Source organism: Astatotilapia calliptera, chromosome 19 (assembly GCF_964374335.1).
Source record: "Astatotilapia calliptera chromosome 19, fAstCal68.1, whole genome shotgun sequence".
Taxonomy (NCBI): Eukaryota; Metazoa; Chordata; class Actinopteri; order Cichliformes; family Cichlidae; genus Astatotilapia; species Astatotilapia calliptera.
The window spans coordinates 15,857,978-15,880,778 of NC_137440.1; the positions used below are offsets into that span (position 1 = coordinate 15,857,978).

The 22,801-nt window shown below is 40.7% G+C and overlaps 2 protein-coding genes across 3 annotated transcripts; one reads left to right on the forward strand and one right to left on the reverse strand.

The window, feature by feature from the left end:
* Positions 1-361: 361 nt before the first annotated feature.
* Positions 362-14,725, reverse strand: prorp (protein only RNase P catalytic subunit). Of its 2 annotated transcripts, XM_026151610.2 has the most exons (10): positions 13,998-14,725; positions 13,781-13,919; positions 13,324-13,558; positions 12,483-12,781; positions 12,251-12,298; positions 12,029-12,161; positions 4,283-4,393; positions 2,308-2,459; positions 680-878; positions 362-590 (listed from the first exon to the last, which is right to left on the reverse strand). In XM_026151610.2, the coding sequence occupies exons 1-10, from the start codon at positions 14,401-14,403 to the stop codon at positions 459-461; spliced, it is 1,854 nt and encodes a 617-aa protein (XP_026007395.1). In that variant the 5' UTR covers positions 14,404-14,725; the 3' UTR covers positions 362-458. The 2 variants fall into 2 exon arrangements, with proteins under 2 accessions (XP_026007395.1, XP_080149953.1); XM_080293827.1 differs by lacking the exon at positions 4,283-4,393 and having other exon boundaries at positions 13,998-14,702.
* Positions 14,726-15,140: 415 nt separating this feature from the next.
* ppp2r3c (protein phosphatase 2, regulatory subunit B'', gamma) lies at positions 15,141-22,645 on the forward strand. Its single transcript, XM_026152867.2, has 13 exons — positions 15,141-15,332; positions 15,473-15,597; positions 15,855-15,959; positions 16,050-16,162; positions 16,876-16,973; positions 17,338-17,408; positions 17,508-17,640; positions 20,053-20,108; positions 20,252-20,327; positions 20,513-20,649; positions 21,379-21,516; positions 21,633-21,692; positions 21,771-22,645. The coding sequence occupies exons 1-13, from the start codon at positions 15,266-15,268 to the stop codon at positions 21,978-21,980; spliced, it is 1,389 nt and encodes a 462-aa protein (XP_026008652.1). The 5' UTR covers positions 15,141-15,265; the 3' UTR covers positions 21,981-22,645.
* The last annotated feature ends 156 nt before the right edge of the window (positions 22,646-22,801 follow it).

Below are 22,801 nucleotides of genomic sequence, written 5' to 3' on the forward strand. Positions count from 1 at the left end.
TCTTCTGGTTAATATTTTTTAAAAGAAAGTGTTTGGGTTTTTGTATTTGGTTTATATTCTGAGTAAAAACCAAATTGTTCCAAGCAGGATATGAGATATTTATTTATTGTATTTCTGTGAATGGGGGACTGTGTATAAAAATAGCTGTAAATCCTAAGCAGTTAATGTAATAAGTCTGCACTTTGATCACATCTTAATTGTTTTATTTAAAGTCCAATGTTAGTGCATGCACATAGCCAAAATTTGAAAAATTACATTTGTTGTACATCTTGTTCAAATATCCATGGATCTGGCTGTACCTATTATCTAATATTTAATCATATTAAATTGAAATATGATTAAAACAGTACAGACACTGCAGTGATGGTAAATGTTTATTTACAGGTCCACAGTTTTATTAAAAGTCTTCAGTACCAGCATTTTTTTTAATATTCCAAACTGTAAAAAAAAGACAGTCTTCAGAGCTTTTTGTTGAGACACAGCCAGTGTTGTGGTACTTCATAGGTGCTCCTGTCCTCTGTTTCATCATAAGGGATGTGCCATGAGTTTCCTCCTGAGGTTTGGACAATGGTGTCATAGCTGGGAATACTCTGGGAAAACACAAACGAAAACAGAGTTAATTTTGTGATGCTTCCTTCTTTGAGCCTTGACCCTCTCTTCTCATGGTCTCATTCTCCACCTGAAATCGGACCCTCCTGCCCGCTGTGACGTGCCCGTCCACCACCAGTTGGTGCCCTCTCTGCCACTTGAAGAAGAGCCGCTTGGTGGCTCCATCTGGCAGGCAGGCCTTGTGGTCCCTCATCAGGTCCCTGCTTACAAACCGACAGTGGTTCCCAGAGTGCAAAGTAGCGTACAACAGGAAGGGGTCATCCTCTGAACTGAAAAGCACAAAATGCAGAAAATAAGCAGAGCTCTACATCTGAATTCATAGTCTGTGTTATGGTTTCCTATATATGTCAGCCACCCAGATTGTGTTGCAGCACCCACAAACACATTTAAAGAGGATCTTTTGATTCTTGAATGATTTTTAATGACATTTTTTTTTCTTTTTTCTTTTTTTTTTGCTTGTGTGCTGCCTTTTAAACAGGCAGGTATTACCATCAACTTAAACACATCACAAAACAAATAAATTTCTAAGGTGTTACATTTATCCATTTTCTGCTGCTTATTCGGGTCAAGAATAGTAACTCCCTCTCTTCAGCCACCTCCTCCAGCTATTTTGGAGGGACACCAAGGTGTTATCAACCCAGCCAACAGATTTAATCTCTCCCGAGGCTCCAGAGCCACAAGCTGTGGCTGTATAGACAGATTGCATTGTAGGTTTGCACAGTGCTTGTTGAGACAATGTCTTCAAGCCAAGACAGACATCACTTAAGCTTAAATGTAAAAACTCTGTTGGTCTGCATCTACTCACCATGCAGGAATGTCCCGCTTTGGCCTATTCCAGGACAAAGAAGGTCAGCAAGATAGTTTGAGAAGATGGTATTCAAGGAGCCATTTCTGCATCTGTGTGTGAATCAGTGAATCTTGCTACTAGCGAGCCTGAGACCAGCCGAAAGCAACAACTCTCAGTGCTAAATATGCAATGTTGCTCTAACATGACAAAGGAAAGCTAATGAAACATTTACAGTCCGTAAAGATGTTTTTTAAAACAATTTTCCATAATACAACAATTGTCTGTTTCCCCAGCAATGCCTTCCAGATCCTCCTGGGATCTTCCCAGGTCTGGATATCCTTCCAGTTGGATGTGCTGGAAAAAAAAACAAAACCCTCCAAAGCGAAGGCACGAGGGAGAAGCACCTCAACTGGTTCCTATTAACACAAAGGAGCAGCAGCACTACTCCAGGCTTCCCTCCGATCTCCAAGCCTGGCAGGCATTCTAGGGATAAAACTTCAGCTCTCTTCCTACCCTGACAGTCTGACACAATGCCCACATTTCTACTGACTCTACATCTGCCAGCCGACCTTATAATCCACCTTCGCACCATTGTGAATAAAGATCCCGAGACACCTCAACTCATTTGAGGCACAAACTCTCCCCCCCCAAACCAGAAGGAGCAATCGACCATTTTCATCCCGGCTGCTAACCACCCAGCGCATGCTGAAGGTAGCGCTCCAGTGAAACAAACAGATCATGCAACCGATTACTTTCATGAAGCAGTAAAAATAGTTACTGATTACCGTTTTACAGAGTAACTAGTAAACAGGAACATTCCCAGTACTGGTTTCCTGTCTATCCAATGGAACATATTTCATGCTGTTCTTTTTATATTATCGTTATCATTATTATTATCATAAGATGCTCACATATTGTCGGTAAAGAAACAGTGGGCCTTCTGCTGGATGAGGTTCATGTTGTTTCTGTCCCAGGATCTGGAGGGTCGCAGCATGTGTTTCCTTCCCAGCACCAGGACAGTCAGGCCCTGATGGTCGACGAGCTCTGACACCACCAGCAGCAGCTGAAACACACAAATATATGCCTTTCTTTATATTCACTTTCAAAACGAGAACATTAATAAATAAAAATAATTACTAAAATGATGGCTTGGATTTGGTCTACAATGCAAGCAGCTGATCCCACATGAGGGCAATGAGCTTTGGGGGGGGGGGGGGGGGGGGGGGGGTTATATGTTTCACATTCGGAAAAGCTGGAAGTTAGAAAAGACGTGTAGGTCCAGGAAGAGTCATTAAAGACATACAATATAAAAATTACATACATTTGGATGTACATACTCATACATTTTTACATATGTATAATTTATGTATTTATTTTCCTATGAGTGGGCCTACATAGGCTCATTGCCTCAATAAAGATGAAGTAAAATGTCTGTGTACTGCAGTAATGTTTACTTCTTTAAGCTCTACAAACAGACATCTAAAGAACTGGCAGCCACAGGACAAGATGCTTTGTTACTGGAAGCTTTATAGTTTCTATTTCTAGTCTGAGTAGCACTGACTAGTCATGGCTGAGCAAGCTTTAGATAACCAGACTAAAAAACAGGAACGCACTGGCTGAAATGCCAATTTAGGGTTTTATTTGCTCTTTTAAATGTTTCAACACTCAGAGTCGTCTACTCCCAAGTTAATTATAGTTAACACAATTAACTTCAATTGAATAGTTTTCTGCCTACAAATGGAAAACTATGAAGCCACATTCTCTGATTTCACTGGAACATTTTTAAACTTTTATCTGCAACTCGCCTTGCACGTGCTTGTCTTACAATAGCAATAAAATGAGAACATGAAAAATGAAAACTGCATGACTCCTGGCCTTTTATTTGCATCTATATTGGCTGACACTGTATACAAAAAACCAGGACATAACTACAAATAAATTAACACATAATTAACACAAACATTAATGCTGGCAATGCTGTCGGGTACTTGAGCAGGTTACGCTGCGGTCTCTACAAAGATCAATCTCACAAGTCTAAATAAGCTGTTTCTTTGTAAACATTTGTTGATATTTGCAGTCGGGAAAGAGCAGCCAAAGCTGCAGGCTGCTCACAAATATTTAACGATGTTTCCAACATTTCCAGTGTTTCTTATCTCAGCTTCACTGTCAGCAATGTCTCTCAAAACTATGTGTGAAAAATGTTGTTTATAAAACAGTTTCTGATGTTCAAGCTGCAAATACACAATGCACTGTTTATCTATTTGCAGCCATTCAGCTTGTTTCATCTCAGTGAGCTGATGGCATGTAAGCAGTCATCCAGAACTCTGAATAGTGAATTCAGCAGGTAATTCATATTGAAGCAGTACGGCTGTCCTCCAGTTTCCTTTGAATAATATGCTTGATGTAAATTTCGATCTCTTTTGCATTTATTTTCATAAATTATTTAACTTTCCCACAAACTAGATGACTAGATAGGGAAATAGGCTCATCAGTCTGTACTTTCCTTTGTCTTGCAGCCACATATGTGAGAAAATTGGGGCAGAATAAGCCATCACACACTCACATCCTGACAGACACATGTAGGCAGGCTGACAAGTACTCTCATTACTGTTAAAATCAGGTACTGGGCAGTTTTACGTGCATCTCCCACATGCATGCTCTAAAAAATAAAAAAAATAAAAAAACTACACACACACTGCAGGTTTACTCATTCTGTGACTGGCAGAAAAGCCCCTGAGTTGGACAGATATGCATGTAGGAAGAAACCACTAAAATCAAGACTGTGTAACTATGTGTGAGTGAGTGCGGATTTACACACAGGGTCTGCCCTGTGGGTAAATCTGCATCTCACACTTTTAATGCATGTACACCTGTGCATATTCTTACTGTCTCTGACTGCTTGCTTTTGTCCTTGTTGCTATTTGCAACATTAAGCCCATCTACAACCACATCAAAGGCTGGCTTCCTCTTCACAAACAACTTGAACCGCTGCAGCTCCTGAACAGACACACAAACAGAGAGGAAGAAGAATTATTATATGTAAAGAGAGCGATATGTAGGGAAATAACAGTCAGTGAGGAGTTTTTATAAAGAAAGTGATCCATGAAGGTACAACAGGTACGACACAAAAGGCATCTAACTTAATTGTTCACAAAAACTTACACAAAAGCAGCACTGAAAATCAGAGAAGTACAACAGCGAGTGTCTACAGCCATCTGTAAAACATGGTGGAGGCTCTATTGGGGTTTAGTGCTATTTCAGGCAGTGGTGTTAGGCATCTTTTCAAAACTGATGAAATTATGATGTAAAAAAGTACCCTGAGATTATAATCCACCATGCAGAATTATGTGTAAATTATCTGATTAGCATTAGCTTGAGTTCCCAGCATGACAATGATCCCAAGTGGGGAAAAGCACACCTGGAAAGGAAAAACACAATGAAACAGCAGTGTGGGATCATCTAAAAGCAGCCAACGTCGGTCCATTTGTACTTAAAGCTCATCCAAGAGTATTTAATTTCTAATATTTTATTAAGTTGAACTAATTAGCAGCTAACTGTGTCCTGCACCCATACAGTTTGTGGCAGGTTTGCAAGAATTAGCTGGTAACCTCTTCATCAAGCATGAGCAATTGTGGCTCCAAAACAACAACAACAACAACAACAACACAGGAGCCAAAAAGCGTCACAAACCAGTGGATGACATCGCAGTAGCTGCATCCATTGTTTATGTAAAGCCTATGTTATGTTCAGCAAAAAGCATAGTTGCCCTCTGTGCAATGTTTCCGATTGATAATTTGACCCGAGAGCACGGTTAATGTGCAGAAAACATCTGCAGAGGTTTCTAACAACATCATAGATGGTTAGTTTGCTACTGAGTCAAACAGCGTATCTGAGCTCCACCTGTGAGCTGATGGTTGGCTGATTTTCTCACCAACTGATCAAAGGCCTGCCAGTAATAAATCAAGCTGGACTTTCCTTCCCAGCAGGCAGATGGCAGAGTGCCAGCTAGTCCTCTGTGTTAACATAAAGTTTAATAGCATATTCAAATAACGCTTATCAATAATAGATAATCGTGTTTTGTTTTTACCTTTTAAGCTGCCTCAGACTAGTCAGACTAATATGTTAGCCCTTGGTGAGCCCTTATCTTTACTACACAGAAATCTAAGGACATCTGCAGCTGTTTTCATAACACCCAAAACATGCAGACCACAGGGGAGGTAAAAAGCTCCATCTATGCAGAATTTGTTCAATTTGCATTTCTTATAAATTTCACACCACATTTTATAATTTTTATGCACCACTCAGGTCAAAACTTGTAAAAGCTCTGAGGCAGCTTTGTGCCATAACAGGAAAGCTGCTTTGAACCTGCATGGGAACCTGTCAGTGCTTTCAGTTTTCACCAACAGCAATATGGAAATAGGCTGCTGTGAATTCCCCTGGAGTGAATCGTGATTGCATCCACAGTATCATGAACGCACATTAAAATGAGTGTCTTTAATGTCACGATCTAGATTTTTTTTTAAACTGCCACATGCTCTTATTTATGCTCTTATTAATTTTGACTGCCTAAACACACCAGTCATACTCACTCATTCTGCAGCAATGTTTGATTAAGAAGAAAAGGAAGAAAGACAATAAACGAAAGCCGCAGACGAGCAAAGAATATGAGGAGAAGACAAGAGAAAGACAAAGTCCAGCATAATTATCCAGGGACTTTCCAGAGCTGATATGTGAAACCAGCTCACTGTGCTGCTGTGGATTACACGACTACACACACACACACACACACACACACTCATAAAAAATGCATAAGCTTATAGTATCACTTAAGTGCCACCTTTATTACACAAAGCACAGTAGGGTTCTGTAAACATATCCATTCCCACTGAGCTGTGTCGTGTGCACATAATTAACTCTATCAATTTCAGCTCAAACACTATTTAAAAAAAAACTTCCTGCTGAGTTTAGTTCATCTCACTTCTCAGTTATCTCACTTCTGACACTTGTCATCATTTCCCCCTTTACATTTTGATTGGAGTCTACATTTTATATCTGCTTATGCACCAAATAAATATTTAAGATTAAAAGAGCCGGTTTATGTTGACTGCGTTTTCAGCCAGCCACTGTGCTGCTGGACTGTGCAGCCACATTCTGCAAAGTCCAGCAGCACAGCTCTGCAGTAAAAGTCCAGACCGTAGAGCCATGAACCAACAAAAGCAACAAAGGAGGCATTGAATTGTTCAGTAGTTGAAATACTATATGAGTACTAATGATGATGTGCCCCTGCACGAAGCAAACGATCTGCTTTTTCATAAAACACAGCCTAGACTGTGCTATTTCGCATTATATTAAAGCGTACTATAGCCACAACACTTTATCAAACTTTTTGTCAAGTAGACAAAAATTTTGGACAAGTAGCCGCGCCAGAAAACAGATACAAAAACCGCATCCTCGTATATACGCTCATCTGCTAGTATTTTTTTTTTGTAGGTACAGCGGTTCAACTGCTTGTTAACACAAATATCTAACCTGACAATCATAAGATACTCATTGCTTTTGGGGATGTAGAAAGGGCCAAGAAATTCAAATCATCAGAATGAGGAAGAAAGGTATTTGTGTGGATGGGATTTTCCCACACAATCATCTCGAGAGTTTACAGAGAATGATCCGAAAAAGAGAAAATATCCAGTAAGCTGCAGCTCTCTGGATAAAAATGACTTTTTAATGCCAGGGGTCAGAGGTCAAAATGAGCAGACTGTTGATAGGAAACAGCGGGAACAAAAAAAAACAACATTCATGACAACCAAGGAATACAGAAGAGCTTCTCTGAATCCACAGCATGTCAAACCTTGAAGCAGAAGGGCTGCAGCAGCAGAAGATCACACCAGATGACACTTCTGTCAGCAGACAGCAGGAAGCTGAGGCTATAATTAACACAGGCTCACCAAAACTGGACAACAGAAGACTGGAAAAACATTCCCTGTTCCGATAAGTCTTGATTTCCAACGGTAGGATCAAAATAGGGCACGAACAACATGAAAGCATGGATCCATCCTGCCCTGTCAAAGGTTTAGGCCAGTGGTTGTAGTATAATGATTTTGGGGATATTTTCTCAACACAATTTTGGCCCCTTAGTTCCATCTGAGCATTATTTAAACACCACAGCCTACTTGAGTATTAAAGCTGGATGTAAAGCTGACAAATCTGCATCCCCTGTGCAACCCTGTTGTGGAAAAAGGGAGAATTCAGGCAGTTCTAAATGCAAAAGGGGCACTAGAAAGGTGTAGTTACTTAGGTAGCCCCGTAGTACTAACCAAGTTAGTACTAGGTTAGTATTATCATGTTCCATTAATCACTAAAAAAACCCTGCTCTGCACCAGCTTATGTAATCAGAATAAGCTAATGTGGTGACCTCACCAGGTTAAAAGAGACCCACCTCTCACACTGAAAAGTCTGACTTTAGGCTCAGTACATGTCAAACTCATAACTGAGTGGTGGCCAGAAGCTTAAACACAAATGAGCAAACCAAAAATTGCTCCTACAGCGAGGCTCTGCATTAAAATCATGCTAATGTTAATATTGTTTTAAAATAAAAACAGGATTAGTGCATTCAGAGTTTATTCACAGCGACTCTCTCTGTGGATAAAGGGATGTGTTGTTGCATTCTCTGCTCTAATAGTCAATCTTTGACCTCTGCTATCTAAACATATATGAGTGCTATTTGAAAAGTAAACAGACACTTTGTTTTTTTCACTAGTTATCACCAAACAAAGACCGAAACAAACTGCCGCCTTTCTTCCCCTTTGTGCTGATGCCCTTCTTCTACCCCTTTTCCTTCCTTCACAAGTTGCTTAACTCTCCTCTGAAGCACTCTGTTTGCCCTTGAAATAAACTGCCTTAAATGGGGAATTAACAAAGCTCATTTAAACTGTCTGTCTGCTCAGCAGGAGGTAGCTGTGGGCTACGTTCACATGGCCGTCCGCATGCTGGAAATTCCCTTAATTGAACCAACTATAACTGAGCCAGATAAAGACACAAGAACATGTGCAAAGCGAGCCCTATTTTAATAATTTAAATATGTCATATTATTAACCACACATTGCCGGTGTTGCCCAGTTGTTGATTTTTAAATAAACTTCATTTTATGTTTACTTTAATTGCATTATTAAAAAAGGAGTACATTCCAATCCAATGAAAAGCTTGTACCTTGGCTCTCGACACAGACGCTGCACATATGCATGCACAGCAAATAAGGCTCTTACAACACAGCCATAATTCAGCGTTTTAAGCTTGTTTGTAAGTGCACTGCTGTCTGTCTGCTGCTGTCTGTCTACATATTTGCAGTCACATAAAGAATCCAGCTGAACGCATGTAAATGATCTCATTTTCATTTCATGTTACTTGGAAAATTCACGAAGCAGAAAAAAAGCCAAACATTCCCCTTAAACAAATAAATTCATGGGAAACGGGATCATTTACTTTGTTGCCAAGAAACTCACGTACATACACAACATCAAGCTACAAGCACAAAGACAGCGAGGAAATGTCCACGCAGGCTACGTTCACAGGTAACAAAGTCCACCTATTTCCTCTGAAGCTCACAAATACACCCTTCATTTGTTTAGTTCATGTGAAAATTGAGTGGAAATTTTAAATAGTTAAATCACCTTGCTCTGAATTGGGTGGGTGTTTGCAAAAACCACAACCTCTGTTATTTTCCTGTTTCTTCAATTTAATCAATTAGCTAAAGTAAACTTAATTAGCTGTGTAAATATGTAAATCATCTTTGCAACTTCCACTGAAATAAAGAGGAAGACTGACCTTGTGGCCAACCCACATGACTTACTTTTGTACAGAAGGCCTTTGTCAGCCATCCAATTCATGGTCACCAGTGGGCTGGAGCCTATCCCAGCAGCCATATGGCTAGAGGCAGGGTACACAGTAATTGCCCATAGGTGTAAATGTGAATGTGTCTCTGTGCTAGCCCTGCAGCAGACTGGCGACACGTCTAGCATGTACCCTGCCTCTTGCCTTGCTTATCCAGCAAGACAAATCTCATTCTGCATGTATTCCATGAACATGAATTGGTAGTAAAAGAGTCTGCGTGCAAACTGGTCTGTTGCACTGCAAATAGTTCAGCTTCTGCACAATTTAAGCAAACAACATATAATATGTTAATTAGTGAACTTTAGAGGTGCTGGCTGGGTCTCAGTGAAGTTCACTGCCGGCTCGCAGTCGTTTAAATCATCTTGTTTAATCTCTAGTTCACTCTGCAGACAAAAGTAGCCCACATATGATATTTCTGGCTTACATGTCTCATATCTGGTTTTTCACAACAGCATGAACAGCGCAAACCACATGGAATCTGATCTTTTGTGTTCTATTTTGGGTCATTTTCATATGAGCCTACATCTGATAAAAATTAGTTGGGTTTTTTTTTTTTTTTTGCGCAATGCAATCTCATGCAACTTTTGTCCCTCACCTGACCTAAAGTACTGTGCACAAGTCTTGGGGCACTTCTTATTATAGAGAAAGCAACAGTGAGTAAAAGCTGGTGGAGGCTTCATCATAATTTGGTGCTGCATTATATCAAAACTGATGAAATTATGCAGTAAAGTACCATGAATTTTTGATTCACTGGCAATACTATCTGGAAAGTGTTCGATTGGCAAGAGCTTCGTTTTTAAGTATTGCAATGAATGCAAACACGCATCCTGAAATCTCTCCATATTGTGACAGATGCAAAACTGCTGAAGCCTCACTGATCCACATGTACTGGTCTTGTCCCAGTCTTGTTCAGTTTTGGACAGAGGTTTTCCATACCCTGTCCAGGATTCTCAATGAGACGCCGCCCCCTTGTCCCCTTCTTATTCTGTTTGGCATCAGTGGGAATGAGGCGTTTCTACTGGCCTCTAAAAGACAGGTGCTATCATTCTGTTCGGTGTTAGCCAGGAGGGATATTCTACTGAGGCGGCAGGATGTGGCCCCTCCCAGTTACAAACAGTGATTACATGACCTCATGTCATGTCTAAAACTGGAAAAAAATGGGTTTTTGTTTTCTTTTTTTGTTATTTTCCTTTTTTTTTTTTTTTTTAAATCTTTTAGAGCAAAGTGTATGGGCTAATTTGTGGTCCGATCAAAAATCAACTGGCCTTTCCTGCACATTAAGAGTAAATGTTCACTTTAACAGTCTTTGTGCTTGCTTCTGTGGTGCAGAATGGCCTTTGCGATGTATTTTTTATTGTCTGGAGTCTGATTTTGTCCAAATTTACAGGATAAAGCCAAAAAAACTGCTGTGATTTAAGTTTTGCATAATCTAACGTAATTCTTATCTATAAATCAGAAATTGAAAGTACAGCTTCCAGATGACTGGCTGTCCCATTAACATTAAAAAAAAGAAAAACTGCAAAGGCCAGAAAACCACAAAGGATGTGGTGATAACAGAACTGTATCCTCCTCTGATTTTTAATAGTTAACCACAGAGTCATATACCCCAGTTTAGGGAAATAATCAATAAAGTCTTGGAACCAGGGGGACAAACAGCTGCCTCACTGCACCTAAGAATGTCTATAAAACTTGAAACACAGATCTATTCTTTTGACCAGCTCAGACTCTGCCAGCTTGATGTGCCAGCCGGTGTAACAATGACGCCATCTAGCAAAAGACAGCAAGAAAACAGCTGAGAAACTAGTGCGCCATAAAAATCTAGTTTCAATATTTTACTTTACTTTTCAAACATCTACATGAATGAACTGTTATTATTTTTTTAATTAGAAAAAAGAAAACATCAATGGGGGTCATAATTTATCACGCATAACAGAAGTGTTGCAGATCTAAATTAGAAACTGCGGTAAAATGAAACCAGTATAACTGTTTTATAAGGTGTTATAGGTGCGCAACTGCAAAAAACACACCATTGTGCCCCAAAGATAAGTGGTTGCTAGGCAACATGACACCATTCACAAACACTCACACAGATTTTGTGTATTGTGGTAATATTAGCATTTTCTACTTTTCTACTAAAAAAAACTAGGAAAAGGAAGAAAAGAGTAGAAAAGAAAATATGAGCAAATGTAAAAGAAAAACAGAGTAAAGCGACCAAAAGGAAACAAAAACAGCAAAGCTGAGGTGGAGGAACGTAACAGGTCAAAGGAGACAAAGGGAAAAAAGGAAAGAAAGGAAACATTATTAAGAAAAAAAAATTTAGGTTTGTATTAAGTTTTTAAAACATACTTGTGTCTCTTTATGTTAAATTACGTGAATGCTTAATTCACGGGTTGAGATAATGGCATTAAAAATACTGGAGTGGTTAACCTATCTTTGCAGCCTTATTTACAGAGTCTACACAGACCTTTGTGGAATATGAAAGGAACAACCACAAACAAAACGAAATGCCTCTCTGATCACACCCCCTCCCCCCACATTAAATCACTCTAACTGGCAGCAGCACTACTCCCCCTAGTGGTGACGGGGTGTACAAAGAAAAATCTCATCTCCCTCTTACAGGATGTTTGAATGTTCTTTTTTCGGGCTGCTTCTTTATGTTTACAGCTGTTTGTTTGTCACTTAAATATAACAATAAATAATAATAAATTAAAGTTCAAGGTCCCTGTGTGTATGTGTGCGTTTTACCTCTGGAGTTGTCTTGGTGAAAACATCTTGTCCCTCAATGATGTCTGTCATCACTCTGTCTTTAAGCTGCTGGTACTCCTCAGCAGTCAGCTGGATGGACTCCAGCTCAGACCCACAACTCCTACATACTCCCCTGAACACATGCACACACATATATATGTTTAAATGACACACACTATCATAATGGAGGTACGTACATACATCAGAAGTGGTTTTTATTACTTTGGGGTGGCGGTCGTCCAGCTGCCTGTCCATTCCTGTCCTGTCAGGCTGATTTTGGGAAGGAGCACAAGGAGAATATACACTAGAGTGATTATGTTCACATGTTGAGGTTTGCCGTTAATACACGTCACATTGAAAATAAATGCAGGGGAGCAAAGCTTTAAAAAAAAAAATCACATTTTAAGAAACAGGATTTGTTTTGCATGCATGTGCCTCCCTATCACGGTCCTACCTCTCAAACCAGCTTTTGATGCTGCTGGCGAGGCTCTGCTGAGGGTAGATCTGGTTGTTCCTCATGTGCAGCAGAATTCCCAGGTGCCTCTCCTGCTGTTCAGCCTGTGACATGGCACTTGTTCCCTCTTCTCCTTCCTTTTTCCCTGCCACTTTAAACAGAGTCTCCCATGTCTCCTGGTGAGGACTCAGTCCACTGTCAATTAGCTCATCATAAAGAGCCCAGGCAGTGCTTGTGTCACCGTGCTGCATTGCCGCTGCGATGACGTCGCCATAGTTGCGTGGTGATGGACTAAAAGTCTGTTAGTAAATAAAATCAGGTGATAATTATGGAGGAAAAGAAAGCTTCACCTGTGAGCTCGCTCACATTTGAAACAACCTGAAATATAGAAAACTACCTCACTAATATCACGAAATCAACCATCGTCATCTGCAGATGATAAATGACAACAACCTTTGAATCAAGGTGCTTTACGTTCTAAGGTAAAGACCCTACAATAACACAAAGAAAACAGAGAAAATCACAAAAGTATAGAACCCCCCCACGAGCAAGCTGGTTCAGGTTTGTTCAGGTTGAGAAAGTTTACGATTGAACATTTATAAGTTTATCAGAACTGAACAGAAGCATGGCTAATTGGTTTGTATAGACAAACAGGAAAAAAAGGAGTGAAAAAGTGTAAGAAATTAATTTTAAGCCTCAGAAAAACAACTTTTAGGTTAATATTTAGCTTAGCAAATGACAAACACACGTAATGAATTCTGGCCTAAACTAAAAGTGCATTTTTTTCCTCACTGAAATACTTTTCATAAGTTTAATTTTCTCCTAAAAAAAAACTGCTTACTTTCTTGAGCTCCTGCAGGATGTTGAGAGCCTCCCTCCACCTCGCCGTCCGGCTGAAGGCTTTGATAAAAAGACTGGAAGCTCCTGTGTCCAGAGAGGGGAAACTTCCCCGCATGATGTCATAGACGTCAAACACCTCAGCGTCATGGCCGCTGCTCACACACAGCGTCAGGTATCGCAGTAGCAGCTCGTAGGACAGTGTGCCAGTCTCCGTGGCTACAAAAGTCAGCAGGGACCTGAAGAGGAGGATTTTAAATGAAAGTAACATGGAGCTTTTTCAGTCCTTTAATGCTCTCACTGCAGCATTCTGGATTAAATGAAGGATTTTCAGGAAGCTTTTAGAACAGCGACTGATCTAAAATGCCTTTAAGGTTCCTCACAGCTCCACTGGAAGTCATCCAGAGTCAGTATCTGTTTAATCACCGTAGGGCAAATTAAATCTTTCATTTAACTCTTACTTGGCAACATCCAGCTCGCCCCCAGAGGTGAAGAGAGCTTTCATCATTTGGATTTCAAAGCGAGGTGGATTTCCCTGAGACTCCTTCAGCTTCTTCCACTCATTGGAAGGGAGCGGTCGCTCAGGAGGCTGCAGCCTTCCTGTAAAACATCCAAATAGTCATCCAAACACATCATGAGCTGTTAAATATCTGAAGAGAGGTGGTGATGCATGCTCACCTGCTCCCCTATCTGACCTACGTTCAGGCTCCTCTTCATCCTTATACTCACAGACCAGAGGCGCCCTCCTCCTCAGTATATCCGCCGTCCTCTTTGCCGTTCCAGCAGCAAACACAGATTTATGGATCCTCTGCCGGGGAGCAGACCTCTTATCTCCTCCTCCATTCACTGTACCATCCTCTTCACCGCTTCTGATGGTGCTGTTTCTAACCCCACCCTGCCCTTTAGTTTGTCCACTGCTGCTTCTGTGTGTCCGTCTGACACCCAGGGTGAGGCTGGGCTCTCTGCTGCACACAGAGAGAACCCAGGGAGGCTGTAATGTGGAGAAAGCTGGACGTCCATGTTGGAAAAAGAGCTGCGAGGACTTTAGAGATGTTCTGACTTTCAGTATGAAGGTAGAGCCCATGTTTGGATGATTATAGCGAATGATTTATGAGCACAGCAGCTGTAATCCCACTTTAAATTTAAACTGTTTTATTTCTCATACACAAACTAAGCACACAGCTGACACATGACGTGAATTACATGAGCCTGCAGGTGACACCAGAAGCTCACCTTCCTGTTTCTACGCGTCCTTCAAAGGCTCTCTCGCGCTCTCGTTTCGTCCATAAATCTGAATAACTACAAATACAGCGCCTGAGGAACTCATTCAGCTCATATCCCTCTACAAAACACACCAGCAAAAAGGCATGGATGGAGTCGCACACCTGACGTCATCAACATTAGACAACGTCGTTTGTGAGGTATCAGGTTTTTCAAAATAAAAAAGGAAATGTCATCACCCATTGATCATGAGAATAATTTGTTATATATTTTATAGTTAAATATTTATTTAACTTTTACATTTATTTTATTTACATGTAGCTTTTGTATCATATTATGTCCAGATAATTTTCAAGAACATAGGCGATGTGCAGAGCTGGAGTAAATGCAGAGTGATAGAGTTAATAGTGATAATGAGCCATACTGTGGAGATATGAGATTAAATCGGCATAAGTATTGAGTCTCTCCTTGTTTGCGATGGCGATGAACGGGTTGAAGTCAGGCAGTAGTCGCTGTGTGGACTAACAGGGAGCAGGTTGAAGAGGTGGAAATTCATTTCTTTCTCGTTACTCTTTTATTTTGAAAAGCACCGACCGGAAAAAAGTTCCCTTTACAGCTATTAGCTTGATGTTGTTTGGGTAGCACGGCTATTTTTTTTTTACTACAAGTGGAGATTCGTTATTAAAATGAAGAAATCTCACTGTTAGCTTGTCTCCGGAGCAGAGATGGCTACCGAACAGCAGCCTAACTGGGCGGATATTCTTAAGAGGAGGTTAGCAAACTCCAAAAGAGGTAAAACAATGTAAACTGTGTTTAGCTGGCTAAGTTGAATGTACACTATCGATTTGTAATCAGTTAACTAATAAGAGTGTTCTTTTGCCGGATAGTTAATATTTAAGTTGGTTTTTATATTGTGTTTTTCTCCGGCAAAGACGAGAAGAGCGAAGAGGAAAATAAATCAGAAGAAACGGAGCTTTTCTCCAAATATTACACCGAGTGGAAAGGAGGAAGCAACAGCGGCAGCTCCTACAAGACCATCCCACGGTTCTACTACAGGGTATCAAATCAGTTCAATACATATGAAATCTGTAAAAGTCAAACAAAAACCTTAGTTTTGGAACTATTTTCTTTCCAATGTCTACATACGCCATCCAGAAGCAAACGTTACAGTTCACACACAGTTGTATTCAGACCTTTACATCCAGTCAATTTAATCATTTAATTAGTGGTAAGAGAGGAAAGTGTGATGCTAATTATTTAACTTGTGCGTAGTTGCTTGGACATGGCCACTAGATGTTGGGTTTTTTTCTGCAGCTGCCAGCAGAAGATGAAGTATTGCTTCAGAAATTAAGAGAGGAATCCAGAGCTGTCTTTCTCCAGAGGAAGAGCAGAGAGCTGCTTGATAATGAGGAACTGCAGGTAAAACGCACACAAATATATCATTGCTTCTTCTGCAGGTAAAGCAACACAAACTTTGTTTTTTCTTATGTTTCCTTTTATTTTCTGCAGAATTTGTGGTTTCTGCTCGATAAGCACCAGGTGCCTCCACTGACTGGAGAAGAGGCCATGATCAACTATGAAGCATACCTGGAGGTGGGGGAAAAGGCTGGGAGCAAGTGCAAGTGAGTGATAACAAGTTCTCAACCCTAAAATTCATTTAAGTCTGTATTACACTGCTGGACGTATTCAGTCTAATTGTTAGATATTGATCACAGAGGATGTTGAATCAGTAAAAAGCATTTCCCTTAGGCTTGATCAACAGCATATCAAAACACCTATGGGAAATGTAGTTAGTAGTAGTAATAGTTAGTAGTCTATGCTCCCATCAAAGTTTAAGTCATGTGGGTCTAAGTGCATGCAGATTGTGCATGTATTATTAGGCAATTCTAGAGCTACCGGTAATACATGTAAACAATCACTGACCCTCCAGGTATTTATCAGGCCCAAAACCCATGTAGGTGTCCCTCCAGGGTGTGCATCAGCCACTTTGGTCAATCTTGATAACCTTAACCCAATCACTGTTTCATTTAAATGTCTGCCCTATCAACTTTTGGTGCTACGTTATATGTCTATCACGGTGTCCATGGGTAATTGGTCCTTAAGAAACAGCTACCTCATCTAACGAAGGCAGCAGGCATCCAAATTACTGAACTTGGGAAAATTTGTGATGAAAAATAAGAATACGGGACTCTTTCGAAGGAAGAGTGACCTTTAATGTGAGCGCGCTCAGAGCCTGAAGCAGAAAGATTGTGTTAAGCGAAAACAGATTTTGACGTGAAGCCATTAATATGTTTGAGTAAAGTTTTAATTGTTTTCTTTTCTTTCTTACTTTCAGAAAATTCTTCACAGCCAGAGTTTACGCCAAGCTGCTGCACAGTGACCCTTACGGGCGGATCTCCATCATGCAGTTCTTCAACTATGTCATGAGGAAAGGTTTGGACCTTTTTTCCTCTGCTTTGTTTCCACAGAGCCTCCTAAACAATATACCGTAAATTCTTTTCACCAACCACCTATCCAAGATGAGGATATAACACAAAATGCAATCAAACATCCATAGTACGAATGCTTGTTTCTGTTACTCTGTGCCATAGAAAATAAACTGGTGCAAATTTGCTATTGAAACTATGCTTTAAGTTACTGAAAGGAAAAAAAAAAGATTTTAGGTTTAGATTGTTTCTTTTGTGTTTTTCACCACTGTAACTATCCTGTTGCGGGCTCAGAAATACTACAATAATATTGCAAATTAAAAAGTTTTCACTTACCCTTCTGTTTTCTGTTCCTTCTCATCTACATCCAGTGTGGCTGCATCAGACCCGGATAGGCCTGAGTCTGTATGATGTGGCTGGACAGGGGTACCTCAGAGAGTCGGTAAGTTCAGCTCAAGTGACTTTAAAACAAAACAAAATAGTTTTATCTCAAGTGAAAATATAAATGCAGCAAAATGGTAATTCTTCTGATTCTTTGTAGGATCTAGAAAATTACATCCTGGAGCTGATCCCCACTCTGCCTCAGCTGGACGGCTTGGAGAAGTCCTTCTACTCTTTCTACGTCTGCACCGCTGTCCGCAAGTTCTTCTTCTTCCTCGACCCACTCCGAACAGGTGAGAGTAAACCCCATAAGAACGTGGCATATTACCATGCAAGTCAAGTCAAGTGGCTTTAATGTCATTTAAGCCATGTGCAGTGGTACAGTACACAACATTCCTCCAAGACCATGGTGCTACATATGACATATAACAGACACTTGCATGAACCAGGACAAGTGCTGAAAGATTATAGAGCAAGACAGAGTTGGTTTGCTAAACCTGAAATAAGGAAAACTCTGGATTTAAGTTTGAGTAACTCTCTGAGCCTAACCTGCTTGCTTGGCAGGATTTCTTTCTGCCTCCTCCCCTCCAGCTGTATCTGCAGCAGCTGACTCATTTCCTCCATTTATGCATCAGTGATTAATGTCTTTTGTTTAACATTTATAATCAATCTGTCATCTGGAAATGAAAAGAAAATATTATTATCTCCTCAGAATAAAATCTGTAGGCTGCTGTAACGCAGCCGTTAGGTTTGCAGTCAGTTTCCCTGCACTGAAACATTTGCCTTACATTACTGTAAAAAACAGTGTTTAAATAAAACTGCTCTGTGTGATGCTTTAGGTATGTAAAAGTCTGTGATCTGTCATTTGTCAGGGTGGGGTCACTGTCACAGTCACACTGAGAAGAAAATGCCTGTCACAGATGGAATTTTTATTTTATACCAGTCATCTTACAGCTCATTAATTATATAAGATCAGCTGAAGTTTAATCTCAGTTTAAAGTAAAAATTTGTTAACCCTAAATTTCTGAAACCAGAGCCTGATGGTCACTGTAAGGACTAACTTATTGCAGCTTTGCAGTTATTACAATAATAATTACAATACGCAAGACATAAGGAAAAATAATCATTTTGATCTTTATATGGAGCTATTTGCCATGTTTCCTGTGTTTAGGTTGTGTTAGGAGTGTAGAAAAGGTTGATTTTGGTTATCACACATAATATTTGTGGCTTCACTTCTTCACTTCCTCCCACCATCGACTCACTTCAGTTTGCTTACCGGACTAATCGTTCCACAGACGATGCCATATCTCACCTGCTCCACACATCCCTGAGTCACCTGGACACTGGCAGAGGGAATTATGTTAGGATGCTGTTCGTGGACTACAGTTCAGCATTCAACACAATAATTCCCTCTAAGCTTTTCACCAAGTTGACGGATCTAGGACTCAGCTCATCACTGTGTCAGTGGATCCTCAACTTCCTCACAGACAGACCCCAATCAGTGAGGGTAGGAAAACAAGTCTCCCCCTCCATCTCACTCAGCACTGGAGTGCCTCAGGGCTGTGTTTTAAGCCCCCTGCTGTACTCACTGTACACTTATGACTGTGTTGCCACATCCGACACCACCTCCATTGTCAAGTTTGCTGACGACACTGCTGTTGTGGGCCTGATCTCCGACAACATCGAGACGGCCTACCTGGAGGAGATTAGGAACCTGGAGACCTGGTGCCAGGAGAATAACCTCCTCCTAAACATCAGCAAGACTAAGGAGCTGATCGTGGACTTCACTACAAAGCAGGCGAGGAATTACAAACCCCTCATCATCAGTGGCACGCCAGTGGAGAGAGTGGACAGTTTCCGATACCTGGGTGTCCACATCACTCAGGACCTGTCATGGTCCTGTCACATCAACACCCTGGTTAAGAAAGCCCGTCAGCGTCTCTTCTTCCTCAGAAGACTTAGAGACTTCCATCTGCCACTGAAGGTGCTCAAGAACTTCTACTCCTGCACCATCGAGAGCGTCCTGACGTCAAACATCTGCACCTGGTTTGGGAACAGCACCAAGCAGGACAGACGAGATCTGCAAAGGGTGGTGCGCTCGGCAGAACGCATCATTCAATCAGAGCTCCCTGACCTGCTGTCCATCTACACCAAGCGGTGCAAGTCCAAAGCTAGGAAGATTATGATGGACCTCTCCCATCCCAACAATGGACTCACTGTTGAGGTCTGGGAAGCGCTTCCGCTCCCTTAAGGCCAAAACAGAGAGAATGAGGAGGAGCTTCTTCCCCCAGGCTATTCGGGCCCTGAACCAGGTGTAGGACTGGACTCTCCCAAACACGTCACTATAAGACTGGACTCTCACACACATCACCACACGCACCACCACACATTTCCTATAATTCCTATAATTTATAATCTTTATAATCTCTTCTGCTATTTGCACATTCTTTACTGTAAATTCCTAAGTTTATTTGTAAATTTTTGTAGTAAATTGTAAATATTGTAAAACTTTTCTTCTGTCATTTAATGGTCGGGCATTGTACAGCTACAAGCATTCCACCCCCATGTCATACTGTGTGTGGTTGTGTGTGTGTGTGACAAATAAAATTTGAATTTGAATTTGAATTTTTTGTGGAGGTGTTGGTTTTTTGGTTTGGTGGGTTTTTTGTTGTTGTTTTGTTTTAAGTTATCTTACTTTTCTCCAGGAAAGATTAAAATCCAAGACATCCTGGCCTGCAGTTTTCTGGATGACTTATTGGAGGTATTTTTTATTTATTTATTTTTCCTTGCTTGATCACACACAGTCTGTTATAGGATGCCAATAACAATAGGATGTTCACATTGAACCCTAAGCAACTCTTCCTCTTATTGATATCATCCTTTTTCTCCTTTCTCTGTCACCAGCTGAGAGACGAGGAGTTGTCTAAGGAGAGTCAGGACTCCAACTGGTTCTCGGCCCCGTCGGCTCTCCGAGTCTATGGTGAGATAACATCTGGACACATCTGCACAGCAGGATACCGGTGGTAATTGTATTCCTCTGTATTTAGAGGAATGTTGGTGAAAGGCCCAATTTTGGGTCAGTGAAGTTGGAGTGCTCTCTGTGGCATGTGTCTGTGTATCAGTGCCCTGTACTGTTGCTTACATCTGTGTTTTTAAATTGTGCAGGCCAGTACCTGAACCTGGATAAGGACCACAACGGCATGTTGAGCAAAGAGGAGCTTTCACGTTACGGCACGGCCACACTCACCTCTGTGTTTTTGGATAGAGTCTTTCAGGAGTGCCTTACCTACGAGGGTGAAATGGTACGATCCATAACATTAACCGCTGGAGTATTGACTGCTGTGGCAGAGATGTCTTTGGTGGTGAGATCAGGTGACTGTGAGGACTTTCTCACACATCTTCAAGCAAACAGATTTAATCCTGAGCTGCTGACTGAGTGAACTCTGTGTGATCTCCTCAGGCAGCTAACACACATGCACGTCTAAAAGCAGTCGCTATAAATCTACTATACTGGCCACGGCTCCCATGTTTAAATGCCTAACTTTACATTAAAATAAGCATATTTACAGCCTCTATAGGTCTGTAAATACTTTACCGGGATGATTAACGCTTTAAAACTTTGTACCTCTTTTCCTCATTACCTCAGTTGTTATAGAGCTGAAGATTCACTGCATCAAATTGAAGCTGGGCTTATTCACATGCTGTTTTTATTCTTTGGCTCTCGTTACTGAACTGGACCTATTTTGTGCTGTGGTTCCTTTTTGAATCATTTTAAATGCACTGATGAATAATTTGCCTCACTGTGCAGTTTACAGTATTAACAGACTATCCAAGTATTTTATTAGTTTGCTATTTAGCACTAATCAGCAAATATCTAACCAGACTGGCTAAGCAGTAGCTCATAACTTCACTCCACCCTCTTGTCCAAATATGGCTCCAAAAACCAACGTGTTACTTCCCAAAACATCATTCCTGTGGTTTAAATATTTCAATATTTGTCTGACATGAATGTTTCTCCTTCTCTTTTCCAGGACTATAAGACCTATTTAGACTTTGTTTTGGCTCTGGAGAACAGGAAGGAGCCAGCAGCTTTACAGTACATCTTTAAACTTTTGGACATGGAGAATCAAGGACACCTCAACGTCTTCTCCCTCAACTACTTCTTTAGGGTATCGGCTGCACACGCTTCCGTGAAACGAACTCAAAAGGATTGATTCAGCAGTTTGTTTGTTTTTTTTCATTCAGTCTTTCTTGATCATTTTTCAGCAGTTTTTTTTCTCTTCAGGCCATTCAGGAACAGATCAAGCTGCACGGACAGGAGCCGGTCTCCTTCCAGGATGTAAAGGTACATACAGACAAACAGCACCTTATGTGGCCGTAATGGCCGTGGGCGATATTTTTGAACATTTAATTCTCTCTTTAGGATGAGATCTTTGACATGGTGAAGCCTAAAGACCCCTTCAAGATCACACTGCAGGACCTGGTGAACAGCTGTCAGGGCGACACAGTGGTCAGCATCCTGATTGACCTCAACGGTTTCTGGACCTATGAGAACAGAGAAGTGCTGGTCGCCAACGACAGTGACAGCGGCGGGGTTGGCGGGAGCAGCATGGCTGACTTTGACGATACATGAAGATGTTTCGGGGTTGAAACGTAAAGAGAATTTGATGTTTTACTCCCAAAAAATGGCAGGACATTGACCCTTCTCACCCGCACACATGTGAAGGCCTCGAAGGCTGGAAGACTGAAGGAAAAAGGAGGAATGTGCAAATGCTGATCTTTGTGTAAATACTGATCTTTTCTCCTACCTGTGAAATCTAGGTGGGTTTACTACGAAGGTAATTCAATATAGCTTTCTTCATCTGGTCCTGTGAGGAAGCTGCTGCTTCTTCTTCCTCACAAAATTTAAAATGTTCAAATGGGAATAAAATTGAATAGGAGTAAATTTAAAAAATCAAAAGGAAATATTATAAAATGGTAAATAAGCACAGCTTTACTAACACCTGGTAATAATTTGTTCTCTTTAATTGACAGTTAATTTACATCGAGTAGCTTGTTTACATTTAATTTTGGCATCCTCCGTTAAAGACCTGCTGGCTCATTAAATTAGCTTCGTAGTAACTCCCTCTGATTTACATGTGGGCTCTTTTTTTGTTTTTACTGGATTTCCTTTGTACGTTTTGTGAAAAATGCTCCTTTAAATTTCTACTTTAAATTATGATTTTCTTTAGAACTAATGTTTTTGTAAAGTTTTGTAAAATTAAACATTAAATGATAAATGGACCCCTTTTCCCTTCAGAACTGCCGTAATTCTCTGTGGTGTAGATTCAACAAGATGCTGGAAACATTCCATGCTGACATGACAGCATCACACAGTTGCTGCATATTTGTCGTGATGTTAACCATGAATTAATCACAATTTCTTTTTTTCAAAGCTGAGTTCAATGTTATTCG

What these genes read in the sequence shown, in the direction of transcription:
- prorp (XM_026151610.2), bottom strand. Translation starts at nt 14,403, where the DNA reads ATGGGCTCTACCTTCATACTGAAAGTCAGAACATCTCTAAAGTCCTCG. An exon ending in TAGGTCAGATAGGGGAGCAG is followed by an intron (nt 13,920 to 13,997) that starts GTGAGCATGCAT and finishes GATGTTTTACAG; the next exon opens with GAAGGCTGCAGCCTCCTGAG. An exon ending in TGTTTCTTTACCGACAATAT is followed by an intron (nt 879 to 2,307) that starts GTGAGCATCTTA and finishes TGTGCTTTTCAG; the next exon opens with TTCAGAGGATGACCCCTTCC.
- ppp2r3c (XM_026152867.2), top strand. Translation starts at nt 15,266, where the DNA reads ATGGCTACCGAACAGCAGCCTAACTGGGCGGATATTCTTAAGAGGAGG. An exon ending in TTGATAATGAGGAACTGCAG is followed by an intron (nt 15,960 to 16,049) that starts GTAAAACGCACA and finishes TATTTTCTGCAG; the next exon opens with AATTTGTGGTTTCTGCTCGA. An exon ending in CCTCGACCCACTCCGAACAG is followed by an intron (nt 17,641 to 20,052) that starts GTGAGAGTAAAC and finishes ACTTTTCTCCAG; the next exon opens with GAAAGATTAAAATCCAAGAC.